General features: G+C 46.4%; 1 protein-coding gene across 1 annotated transcript in view; it reads right to left on the reverse strand.

The window, feature by feature from the left end:
• Positions 1-13,603, reverse strand: part of BTBD9 (BTB domain containing 9) — a gene marked incomplete at its 3' end in the record, with an annotated part of 275,828 nt that overhangs the window by 108,441 nt on the left and 153,784 nt on the right. Inside the window, exon 7 of the mRNA XM_082249306.1 lies at positions 4,004-4,113. Coding sequence (XP_082105432.1) covers positions 4,004-4,113 — 110 coding nt within the window. The remainder of the gene's footprint in view (positions 1-4,003; positions 4,114-13,603) is intronic.

The raw sequence follows: 13,603 nt of genomic DNA on the forward strand, positions 1-13,603 counted from the left end.
TGTATGTAGTTGACGATAAGACGGTCTTGCTGGCTTTTTTCTGAAGATTCTCTTCGCCTGGCTATCATGTTGATCCAAAGGTTTCCACACCAAGTCATATCCCAAGTCTGGACTTGGACTGCAAGTCATCGGTGAGTACTGAAGTCAGAAAGAGCCAGGAATATTATAAAGGGGAGCAGACAGGTGCAGGTTGAGATAACGGAATTCAAAAAGTCTCGGTAGATCTAAGTAAATGTAAAAGGCTACAGCATGTTATGTGCTCGGAACACACCGTCCTATAGGGAACCTCAGATTGGAGCCGCTGCATTGTAGACGGACTTTATATGTAAAAAGCTTCTCGTGTAGGGAAGAGCTGACCCATTCCTGGAGAGAATCCACAATTACCGACACCAGTAGTTGTACCGGTAATATCGCCACGCTGTCTCCGTACCTCCATTAAATGTCAGGAATATCTTTATTTTCCAAGTCAGCTCAAGGCACTACAAACTACTCGCCGCTCTAATAAAGCAGAAAACTCTTCCAGGAAGTTCACCTTCTTTCTAAATTAGTCTGTAATTAGTTTCTGACTTAAAATCTATCATTTAATTAGTAACAGAAGCTTGGATATCTATCAGAAGTCGTATTTCCCTCCAGTGTCACTTTTTACTGATCTACAACTGGGGAGGAATGAAGCTGATGAGCTGTTAGCATGTCACTAGCAGAGTGAAGGACCATTCACAGGGTGCACACAACCGGTCCAATGGCTGCAGGGCACGCCCAACCGGCCCAATGGCTGCAGGGCACGCCCAACCAGCCCAATGGCTGCAGGGCACGCCCAACCAGCCAAATGGCTGCAGGGCACGCCCAACCAGCCAAATGGCTGCAGGGCACGCCCAACCAGCCAAATGGCTGCAGGGCACGCCCAACCAGCCAAATGGCTGCAGGGCACGCCCAACCAGCCAAATGGCTGCAGGGCACGCCCAACCAGCCAAATGGCTGCAGGGCACGCCCAACCGGCTAAATGGCTGCAGGGCACGCCCAACCGGCCAAATGGCTGCAGGGCATGCACATCTGGCCCTATGGCTGCAGGGCCCTTTGGCTGCAGGGCCCTATGGCTGCAGGGCACACACATCCGGCCCTATGGCTGTAGGGTACACACACCCGGCCCTATGGCTGCAGGGCATACAGGATATCAACTGTAAGGGTCTAGGGACTGGCTGCAGAGCACACAGGACCAGCTGACTGGCTGCAGAGTGCATAGTTACAGGACCAAATCACCTGCTGGCGGCACTATGCTTCCCATAGCAAAAGGTTGTAGTTTCAATGTCCACCAAGGGGCATCTCTCAGCAGCCAGCAGATCTCTAATCAGACTCCATCTGATGCTGGCTACTGGGAGGGTATATAGGTCCTCCTCTGCCATTACACAGTGTGTCAGTGTTTTGCTTTTGCTTGCCTGATAGCCCGATTATGCTTGCAGCCTAGATCTGGATCTTTGCTCCTGACCTACATCCTGTACTCTGCTGCCTCTTATCTGTTCCCCTTGTTCCTGATCCCAGTCCTGGTTCCCCCTTCCCATCTCTGGTTTACCTTGTTTGTCCATATTCCTCATTTTGTACAAATTGTATATAGTTTGCTTTATTAGTCAGGCTTCATGTTTGTTAGGTTTTTTTTTTTAAGTTAGGAATTCTGTCACTTGTTCACGTTACTTTTAGGTTTGCTATGTGTTGGTGTTTGAATGGATTTTGGTTCACTGTAAATAAAATAACTTAAAGCCGTAGTTAACAGCCAAAAATAAATAAATCTCCCTACAAGGCAATTCAAAATGTGATAGTATGCGATGCATGCTAGCATATTCTGTCAAGACTTACCTTAAAAAAAATGAAAAGTCAGCAGCTACAAATACTGTAGCTGCTGACCTAATATATAGACATTTCCTATTCAGGAAGCCCGCAATTTCAGCACCTCAGCCGATTTTCAGGTCGGCTGCTAGGTGCTGCCGCCGCCATTCGTTTTAGAGGAAACCGGCAGTGAAACCTTTCGGCTCTACAGCCGGTTCCCTACTGCACATGTGCGAAGCACGCTGCGCATTCCAATTGGCTCGGCGGCAGGGGAAGGAGGCCGAACTTCCAAGGGACGGCGCCGCGGCGCTGTCTTCCAGAGGTGGGGCAGTGTACCTGTTCCCACTCCACCCTAAAAAGGTACCAAATTTGGCACCGGAGGGGGGGAGGAAGCAGATGAGTGAAGTTTCACTTTTGGGTGGAACCCCGCAATAAATAGTAACTCCACTTTTGCTGAGGAAAATAAAACCCTCCCCTCTGGGTGATTTATGTACATTGCAGGGATTATAACAAACTTTGTTGTAGATTCCTAGAAGAAGAAGAAATAGCTGTTTGTTTCTCTGTGTCCATGTTCAGTAAATCTGTATGGGAGTGATTTTATAATTATCAATCAGCTGCTGCACCTTCAGTGCTCTAATGAGCAAAGTGGAAGGGTCTGCATCCCTTTAGATGTGATTTCCCTTTGGGAGTATCTTATTAAAAACATAATTTTTTTTGCAGGTAATGCACAAAATCTGACTTGAATCTTGGTGCAGACTGGGAAAATCGGTCTGTATGGAAGAGTGGCCAGAAAGAAGCCAGTAAAAGACACATGACAACGCGCCTGGAGTTTGCTAAAAGGCACCTGAAGGATTTCCAGACCATGAGGAACAAAATTCTCTGCTCTGATGAAACAAAGATTGAACTCTTTGGTCTGAATGGCAAGTGTCATGTCTAAAAGAAACCAGGAACCGCTCATCACCTGGCCAATGCCATCCCTACAGTGAAGCATCGTGGTGGCGGCGGCAACATGCTGTTGGGGTGTTTTTCAGTGGCAGGAACTGGGAGACTAGTCAGGATTGAGGGAGAGATGAATGCAGCAATATACAGAGACATCCTTGATGAAAACCTGCTCCAGAGCGCTCTGGACCTCAGACTGGGGCGAAGGTTCATCTTCTAACAGGACAACGACCCTAAGCACACAGCCAAGATAACGAAGGAGTGCCTACGGGAAAACTCTTTGAATGTCCTTGAGTGGCCCAGCCAGAGCCCAGACTTGAACCTGGGGTATGGTTTGTAGAATTTTGAGGAAAATAAAGATATTAATCCATTTTGGAAGTGCTGTGAATACTTTCCAGATGCACTGTAACTAAATAAAAGGACTTTTCTATCACTTTAAAGCATACACAGTCTGTACTAAAGCCCCGTACACACGTACCAAATGTCGGCCAAACGATCGGCCGTCTTTTGTCCAGGGCTGTCCTGTCGGTTGAAAAGTGCTAAAGACTGCACACGAATTTTGTCGGCCAACAACAGCGGACTGCAGAAGTGATGTCATGTGATGGTTAACTTTCCGTGTGTTTTTTCTTCTCTGAGCATGCCCAGTCTTGCTCATCTACTGTTTGTCGGCCGAATTCTGTACTGATAGGCGAACAATCGGCCGTTCTGGTGTTGGCCAACAAAAATTTTAATGCCTGCACACCAGATTCTGTTCGGCCGAAAAGTCGCAGTCGGTTGTCGGAAGCATCATACTAACAAGCCGACAATCGGCCGACAATCGCTATGTGTGTACGGGCCTTTAGTTTAGAAGTGTAGCCAAGCAGATTTGGTCATCTCAGCTGTTGATTCCGGACATAAGATGTCAATTGTTATGGTCCATGGGCAGGCTGGTAGTAGGCAGTGACAAATATTACATTTGTAAAAGTCAATTTGTTACAATGTATAGGAAAAGTATAATATAATATTTCAGGTACAATTAGAGAACGGCGATATTTAAATATATAAAATGTGAACCTGTAAGAAAGGTAATGTCTATACAAGAGCCATGGAGAATGGAGAATGTGGCCATCACAACTAATGAACTTATTTCAGTCATCTCTTTAGAGATCCATGGATCTTTTCTCAAATTCTAAAATCAGGAACTGGTGATGAGACTCTAGGGATCTGATCAGAGAAGAGCGGGGACAAGCAGAATCATGCCTCTTACCTATCAGGCCTCTCTCCAGGGTGAAGGTTTTATGGGTGAACATACATTCAAAGGCCACCAGATGGAAGACCTTGTTGACCGTGTTGTGAGTCCCCACTATCCTGATGTACCTGAAAGACATAAAATAACGAGGTCAGGCCCACATCACCCCGCGGTTGTTCAGTCTTGTATACAGTGGATATAAAAAATTTACAACCTCCCCCCGTTAAAATGTCAGGTTTCTGTGATGTAAAAAAAAATGAGAAAAATTATTTCAGAACTTTTTCCACCTTTAAGGTGACCTATAAAATGTACAACTCAGTTTCAGTTGAAAAACAAACTGAAATCTTTTAAGGAGGGGGGGTACATAATGTGGTTGCATAAGTGTGCCCACCCTCTTATAACTGGGGATGTAGCTGTGCTCAGAATTAAGCAATCATATCCAAACTCGTTTTAAATAGGAGTTGGAACACACCTGCCATCATTTAAAGTGCCTCTAATTAACCCTAAATAAAGTTCAGCTGTTCTAGTAGGTCTTTCCTGACATTTTCTTACTCACATCCTACAGCAGAAGCCATGGTCCTCAGAGAGCTTCCAAAGCATCAGAGGGATCTCATTATTAAAGGTCAGGAGAAGGGTACAAAAGAATCTCCAAGGCATTAGATATACCATGGAACACAGTGAATACAGTCACATAGTTACATAGTTACATAGTTAGTAAGGTTGAAAAAAGACATCAGTCCATCCAGTTCAACCTATGAATGCGTGTGTGTGTTTGCTTTTAATCGTACATTGTATACCCCTGTATGTTGTGGTCTTTAAGGTGTCCATCTACTAGTTTCTTGAAACTATCGATGCTCCCGGCTGATACGACTGCCTGTGGAAGAGAATTCCACATCCTTACTGCTCTTACAGTGAAGAACCCCTTACGCACTTTAAGGTTAAACCGCCTTTCCTCTAGTTTTAGTGAGTGGCCCCATGTCTTATTGTACCTCCTTTCTCTGAATAGTTTGTTCCTTATGCTCGGGTCACCAGTACAGTATTTGTACATTGATATCATATCCCCCCTCAATCGTCTTTTCTCCAGAGAGAAAAGGTTCAGTGCTTGTAGTCTTTCCTCATAGCTGATGTCCTCCATTCCCCTAATTATTATTGTTGCCCTTCTCTGGACTTTCTCCAGTTCCAGCACATCCTTCCTGAGGACCGGTGCCCAGAACTGGACAGCATACTCAAGATGTGGCCGGACCAGAGTCTTGTAGAGTGGGAGAATAATCTCTTTATTTCTGGAGTGAATCCCCTTTTTTATACATCTGTTGGCTTTGCTTGCGGCGGCTTGGTATTGCATGCCACTGCCAAGCCTGTTGTCTACCAGTACCCCCAAGTCTTTTTCCATCCTAGACTCACCCAGAGGTTCCCCCCCTAGTGAGTAGCTTGGTTTCTGGCACCCAGGTGCATTACTTTACATTTATCAACATTAAACCTCATCTGCCATGTAGTTGCCCACCCCGTTATTTTGTTTAGGTCTGCTTGCAAGATTTCCACATCCTGCATAGAAGATATTGGCATGCCTAATTTAGTATCATCTGCAAATACTGAGATTGTACTAGATATCCCCTCCTCTAGATCATTTATGAATAAATTAAACAGGATTGGTCCCAGGACAGAACCCTGGGGGACCCCACTTTCCACACCCGCCCACTCCGAGTACTCCCCATTAATCACCACCCTCTGTACTCTCCCCTGGAGCCAGTTCTCTATCCAGGTACTCACCCTATGGTCCATACCTACCTTCCTTAGTTTGTACAGTAATCATTTGTGGGGAACGGTGTCAAAGGCCTTTGCAAAGTCCAGATACACCACATCCACAGGCTTACCTTTATCTAGGTGGCTGCTCACTTCATCGTAGAAGGTTAATAGATTGGTTTGGCAAGAACGATTTTTCATGAATCCATGCTGATTACTACTTATAATACCAGTTTCATTACTAAAGTCTTGTATGTGGTCCCTTAACATCCCCTCCAAAATTTTGCAGACTACTGATGTTAGGCTGACCGGCCTATAGTTACCCGGGATATATCTCGGCCCCTTCTTAAATATTGGTACCACGTTGGCTTTTTTCCAATCAGCTGGCACCATACCCGTTTGTAAACTATCCTTAAAGATCAAGAATAATGGTCTGGCAATCACCTGGCTGAGCTCTTTAAGAACCCTCGGGTGCAAGCCATCCGGTCCCGGGGATTTATTTATGTTAAGTTTCTCTAGTTTAGCTCTAAGTCTATCTTCTGTTAACCATGGCGGCACTTTCTGAGGTGTATTATTGGCCTTACAAGCTGGGTTCGTGTAGCCCCCCGATTCTTTTGTGAAGACTGAAGAGAAGAAATTATTTAACACTTCCGCCTTTTCTCTGTCCTCAGTGGCCATATTTCCCTTATCTTTTACGGGGCCAATGTGTTCTGGCCTCGCTTTCTTACTGTTTATATACTTAAAGAACTTCTTGGGGTTCTTTTTACTCTCCTCCGCTATATGTCTCTCGTGTTCTATTTTAGCCGCCCTGATTTCGTCTTTACATTTCTTATTACACTCTTTGTAATGCTTAAATGCTGCCAATGACCCCTCAGTCTTGTATTTTTTGAAGGCCTTTTTTTTAGCACTAATATACATTTTTATGTTGGAGTTTAGCCATCCAGGGTTTATTTTTGCTCTTTTAAATTTATTTCCCTTTGGAATGCACTGGCCAATCCCCCTGTTTAGTATGCTCTTGAAGCACTCCCATTTTTCCTCCGTGTTCTTTGTTTCCAGGGTTCTATCCCAATTGATATTTTCTAGCAGCGAGCGCAGCTTTGGGAAATTGGCTCTTTTGAAATTCAGTGTCCTTATATTTCCCCTCAGCTTCCTATTCCTGTAATTAATACTGAAACTTATTGACCTATGGTCACTGTTTCCTAAGTTGTCCCGTATTTCTATATCCGTGATCCGGTCTGTATCGTTGGTAATCAGTAGGTCAAGTACCGCATTGTTTCTTGTCGGTGCATTCACCATCTGACCCATAAAATTGTCCTGCAAAACATTTAGGAACTGCCTAGCCTTGGCTGAGTGCGCGGTTCCTTCTGCCCAGTCTATATCTGGATAATTAAAGTCCCCCATTATAATGACATTTCCCATCCTTGCTGCCAATCCTATCTGTAAAAATGGATTTTTGTAAAATCTTACCGTAAAATCCTTTTCTCTTAGCTCATCGACAGACGTAGTCCTCGGTGATACACCACCTTCGGGTTATGTTACCTCCGCAGGAGCAGGACTAGACAGGAAATTAAAAAGCTCTGGCCACACCCTAGGGGCAGTCCCAGAGGGTATATCCTCTCTCTCTCTGCCTCAGCAAATCAGTTATGTGAAAAAGCAGTGCTTAGAGAATTTAACCCAACCCAACTCCAAAACAGAGGGGCGGGGACTACGTCTGTCGATGAGCTAAGAGAAAAGGATTTTACGGTAAGATTTTACAAAAATCCATTTTTCTCTAGCGCTCATCGACAGACGTAGTCCTCGGTGATACACCACCTTCGGGACGTCCCAGAGCAGTATCACAACTGAGGGGTGGGAAAATGGAAATCGAATCCCAATCTAGAAGGCCCAACCGGTGCCAACTAGAAGTTTACAATGCTCATCCTTAATGATGAGACTCAACAAAAAAATTTTCAAACAGAAAAAAACCCTCGAGGTAGACCACCGGTCTCCTCAAATTGCGGCCTGCAAAACCTTGCGGCCAAATGAGGCATCCGCCGATGCCGTCACATCAATTTTATAGAATTTTGTAAAGGTATGTACCGACGACCAGGTGGCCGCCTTACATACCTGGACCACTGACGCCTGATGGCGAAAGGCCCAGGAAGTACTGAGCGCTCGAGTGGAGTGCGCCCTAACAGGGAACGGAGGACTCTGACCCTTAATAGAATAAGCCTGTACCACCGTCTGTCTAATCCATTTGGTAATGGTTGCGGCAGATGCAGGCAAACCCTTTCTGGGGCCATCCGTGATCACAAAAAGTGAATCCGTCTTACGGAATGATTCCGTAGCTTTCAGGTATACCCTGATTGCCCGAACCACATCTAAGGAATGCAACGCATGTTGCCGATGATGCTTGGGCTGAGGACACAAGGAAGGTAGTACAATATCTTCATTCAGATGAAAATCTGAAACCACCTTAGGAAGAAAAGATGGCTTAGGATGAAGTACTACCTTATCCCTATGAATCACTAGGTATGGTGACTGGCATGATAATGCAGCCAGTTCTGACACCCTGCGAGCAGAAGTAATAGCCACCAAGAAGGCCACCTTCTGGGATAGAGTAAGCAAGGGAATCTCCCTGATGTTTTCAAAGGAAGGTTTCTGTAGAACCGACAAAACCAAATTAAGATCCCAGGGCGGTAAGGGCGCGCGGACTGGAGGAGCCAGGTGCCGCACCCCCTGGATGAAATTCCGCACCAAGGATTTGGTAGCTAAAGGCTTCTGAAAGAAGATTGCTAATGCTGAAACTTGACCCTTGATGGTGCTCAAGGCTAGCTTCTGCTCAACCCCTTGTTGCAAAAAGGCCAATATTCGAGTCACCGAATAGGTACGTGGAGGAAATCCTAAAGATTCGCACCACGCAATATAAGTCTTCCATGTGTGATAATAGACTTTGCTGGAAGTCGCTTTCCTTGCTTTAATAAGGGTAGGAATGACTGAAGTAGACAAACCTCTGTCCTTCAGTACTTGGGTCTCAATGGCCAGGCCATTAAAACCAGCGACTGTAAAGCACGAAGGTAAATTGGTCCTTGAGACCACAGACACTCCCTGAGACGAAGTTCCCACGGAACGTCTGCGACTAACATGTCCAAGTCGGCCAGGCCGGCTTGAGGAGGCCAGCCTAGAATTTCTAGGACCACTGGCGCTGATTGGATCTGAACCAGGCGTCCCTAGAGCTATCTGGCCCCGACCATCCGAGAAAGTCTGGTCGTTTTCTGTTCCCACACATTTATCAGATACCTGATAGTTATCAGGAAAGGTGATCTTTTCTGGTTGAACCTCAGGGACCGAAGTCACCCGACTAGAGGCTACTTGGCCTATCTGGTCAACCAGATCCGATTCCTGTGAGGTATCGGGACTAATCTTAGGAAAAGGTAAAGGAAAAGATCTTTTCAGGGAACGGTAACTACCGCTTCCTGTGGTACTTAAATGTTGGAAGGGAAGAATCGCACCGGTAGTAGTGGTTGATGCTCGATCTAATGTCCTGAATACCGGTGAAAACGTCCCCCCACCCTGAAACCGGGTGGGGGCGCACCTTCAGGCTGTGTACTCCTTTGCTTCGGGTTTGGCTGGGTTGGTCCCCTTCTTGAACCCTCCTGGAGGAGTCTTGCCTTTCCCGCTAGTACCAGCCGGGCGCCCTTTATGGGCGGTAAAGAAAGGTCCTCGCTTGTTGCGAGGTCCCTTAGCTTTTGCAGCCTGTGGCAAAAAAGTGCTTTTGCCCCCAGTGGCATCCTTAATGATTTCATCTAGGTTGGCTCCAAATAGACAATTCCCCTGAAAGGGGAGATTGGTCAAGGTCTTTTTGGAACCTAGGTCAGCTGACCAGCATTTTAACCACAGCACACGTCTGAGGATCACTGCTAACTTAGATGCATGCCCTAATAGGGGAGTAGTGTCCAAGGCTGCGTCACAGATAAACCGTAGCCCTTGTATGATTTCCATCAAATCAGATGTCTCCTGGGGAATATCTTTTCCCCTAAGATCTTGGCGTACCATTTTCGCCCATTCCGTAAGTGTCTGGGAAACTAGACCAATAACGATTACTGGTCTAAATGCTGACCCTATCAGAGAAAAGATAGTGCGGGACTCTGCTTCTATCTTTCGATCCACCTGATCCTTAAAAGACGAAGTGTCCTCCACTGGAATAACCGTGGCTTTATTCAGCCTGGAAATAGGCGGATCCACGACTGGTGGTACCGTCCATTTCTTAATGATGGATTCCTCAAACGGATAGCGTCTAGCAATACGCTTGGAAATAGTAAAGGTACGTTTAGAATGCTCCCATTCTCCTTAATCTGATTACCAAAACATTTAGGTACAGGAAAAGCCTTCGCCGTCTTGATGGGCTTATTAGTCCCAAAAGGCCTCTCTGTTTCAGTTGCCTCTGCCGGTAAAGCCTCAAGTTTTAAGGTTTCTTGCACTGCCACAACTAGTGCGTCCACCAATGCTTCTTCCTGAATTATAGCAAGAGAAGAAGCGTCCTCCTCACTGTCTGAGGGGGCTTTACCTGGGATAACAGCCCTTGCAGAGGAACCTGCAACTGCCGTGACCATCTCTGAATCTGAGTCAGAGGTGTCAGATGGTATAGGGGTAGGCGGGGGTCGCTTCCTTGACCCCCGTCCCTGACAGGCCGCCTCCACCCGAGCCACCATAGACTCCAAAATTGCTGTAAATGACTCTATACTCTGTGCACCGGCGGGTCCCGAGGCCCCCTCGAGGGAAACAGGTGGGGGAATATGTGTGGCAGGGTCCATAATAACTCCAGTTACTTCCTGGATAATCTAATTCAAAAGTAAAGAAAAAAACTTTTTTTTTTTTTTTTTTTTTTTTTCTGACCCCCAGCGCCACAAAAAAGCCCCTTAGTGTTACCTGCTTAGGGATCCCTATCGATCGAGAGAGAGAGAGATAGACCCCCAGGCTCACCACTTGATGCTCAGAGTTAAACTGCAACAGCTTACAGCGCTGTCTTGACAAACAGGAAGTCTTTTGGCTGGCTGCCCAGGAAGAAAGGAGGCGGCTCCGCCCCTCTGCACGCCTTCCGGCGCCTCCCCCAAGCTCCACGAGGTGTAGGATCACCTCAAACATGGCCGCCCCCATGCTGGAGACACGAGGCTACGCCAAAATGGCGGCTCGTGCGATCCAGCAAAAAAAATGGCGGCGGCCTAAACTGAATAGCGGTGTGCTGCAGGACACACAACACTCTCTCTTGCATGGGGATATGGCGTGGTTGGCGGTACCGGCCCTGGCGGACCGCGTGGCCGTTCGGGAGGCCTGCTAATAGCTGGAGATCTGATTTGGAAGACAGCCTACATGTCCGTGGCTTCTGACTGGTAGGTAGCTTATACTTAACCCATAAGATTCCCAGAATGCCACAGATTACATCTTTAAAACATGTATACAATAGATTGTTAGCTCCCAAGCCAAGCCTCCTGGCTTTTGCACACATAAATCACACTCAAAGTAGGAGGATTTGTGACATGTTATAGGATAGAAAGGACTCTTTCTTACCATACAGAGAGGGGCCCGCGTTCACCACAAAACCCGTCAGGGAAAAAGGGGGAACATACTACTCACCATACCGGAACCAGGCGGGCACCAACTCCTGACAGTACCCCTCTCCACCGGGGCGGGAGGGCTGTCGACCGATACGGACGCCGTGACTCATGGTCTTTGGCGTTTCGGCGAGACGTTTAACTCGCGTGGACAGTCCTTTAATGGGACTTTGTCGCGGCCGACCCAGCGCGGAGCTATGGCCTGCACGCGCTCGTAGGCTGAACTGGGGTGACCACCGGATCTCAACATCCAGCCCGTCGCCCAGTTCAGCTTTCTTGCTTGAAGATCTCACAGGAACACTGGAGAAAAAAGCTGTCTAAAAAAAAAAATCCTTTAAGAAAAATTTTCTTGCCAGGACCTAAGATCCCAGCAAGGTGTCTAGGTCCTTACTCCTAACTAGACAGAAAATAACTGATTTGCTGAGGCAGAGAGAGAGAGGATATACCCTCTGGGACTGCCCCTAGGGTGTGGCCAGAGCTTTTTAATTTCCTGTCTAGTCCTGCTCCTGCGGAGGTAACATAACCCGAAGGTGGTGTATCACCGAGGACTACGTCTGTCGATGAGCGCTAGAGAAAAGGAGGGCCGCCTCACCCTCCTCCCTCTGGTTGGGGGGCCTATAGCATACGCCCAATATTAACTTCCCCGCTGTGCCATCCCTTTGAAGCTCTACCCATAGGGATTCTGCCTCATCCATAGCTCCATTATTAATATCATCCCTCATATTTACCTGTATGCTGTTCTTAATATACAGACATACCCCTCCCCCTTTTTTACCTTCTCTATCTCTGCGACAGTCATCATCAAGTGGAGAAAATATGACACAACAGTGACATCACCAAGAACTGGATGTCCTTCCAAAATTAATGAAAAGACGAGAAGAAAACTGGTCAGGGAGGCTGCAAGAGGCCTACAGAAATATTAAAGGAGCTGCAGGAATATGTGGGAAGTGTACTGGCTGTGTGGTCCATGTGACACCAATCTCCCGTATTCTTCATATGTCTGGGCTATGGGGGGGGGGGGGGGGGGGAGACGGAATCCTTACAGTAAACCCCCCTCTATTGTGGGAGTTACGTTCCAGACCCACCCGCGAAAAGTGAAAATCCGCGAAATAGAAAAACCCTATTAAAATGCATTGTAGGCATGTTTTTTTTTACGGTCACTGTATGTGTAAAAGCATTTTATTGTTTTAACATTTTAAGGAAGATTTTACCCCCTTCCTGACCAGGGCCTATTTTGCGATTCGGCACTGCGTGACTTTAACGGACAATTACGCGGTTGTGCGACGCTGTACCTAAACGAATTTGGCGTCCTTTTTCCCCCACAAACAGAGCTTTCTTTTGGTGGTATTTGATCACCTGTGTGATTTTTTGATCATGCGCTATAAACAAAAAAAGAGCGACAATTTTGCAAAAATAACAATATTTTTCACATTTTTTATATGAAATTCCCAAAAAAAAAAAAAAGTAAAAATCTAGATTTTTTAACATTTTATTTATGCTACATTTGTTTTATGCTACATATGTTTGGTAAAAAAAAAAAAAATCACAAAAAGCGTATTTTGATTGGTTTGCGTAAAAGTTATCGCGTTTACTAACAAAGGGAAAGATTTCTGTCATTTTTGGTGTTTTTTTTTTTAACGAGTAATGGCGGCGATCTGCGATTTTTTTTGCGGGACTGCGACATTGGGCGGACAGATCGGACCCTTGACTGACATTTTTGACACTTTTTGGGGGGACCAGTGACATTACTGCAGTAATCAGTGCTATACATATGCACTGTTACTGTAATAATAACACTGGCAGGGAAGGGGTTAACTTTTTTTGAGAGGGAGGGGCTATGTGTGTCCCTAGGGGCGTGATTCTAACTGTGATTGGCTCTGGCTTGAGATGTATGAACACTGATCAATGGTTCTACATAGTAGAACCGTATGATCATCATTCATACACCGGGGAGAATGACAGGCGGCGTGTTTACACTAGCTGTCTGACTTTCTCCCTCTCTACCGACCATCGCGAGTGACCGGCGGACGATCGGGTCCGCCGGTCACACGCGTGGGGGGGGTCCGGGAGCGCGCCTCAGGCGGCGGGCGCTCACTCCTGAGACCCTCACAGGCTAGCGACGTAGACCTACGTCACTCTGCCTGTGAGGGGCTGACCGCCGACGTAAATATACTGTGCGCAGTCGGCAAGTGGTTAAACACACTTTTAAAACAATAGAAACTCATTTAAACACATAAAAGATACTGAGAGACAGAGCAAGAGCTATGGAAAACACAAAAATATTTAA

This window comes from Pelophylax lessonae (assembly GCF_965119305.1).
Source record: "Pelophylax lessonae genome assembly, chromosome: 3".
NCBI classification, from domain to species: domain Eukaryota; kingdom Metazoa; phylum Chordata; class Amphibia; order Anura; family Ranidae; genus Pelophylax; species Pelophylax lessonae.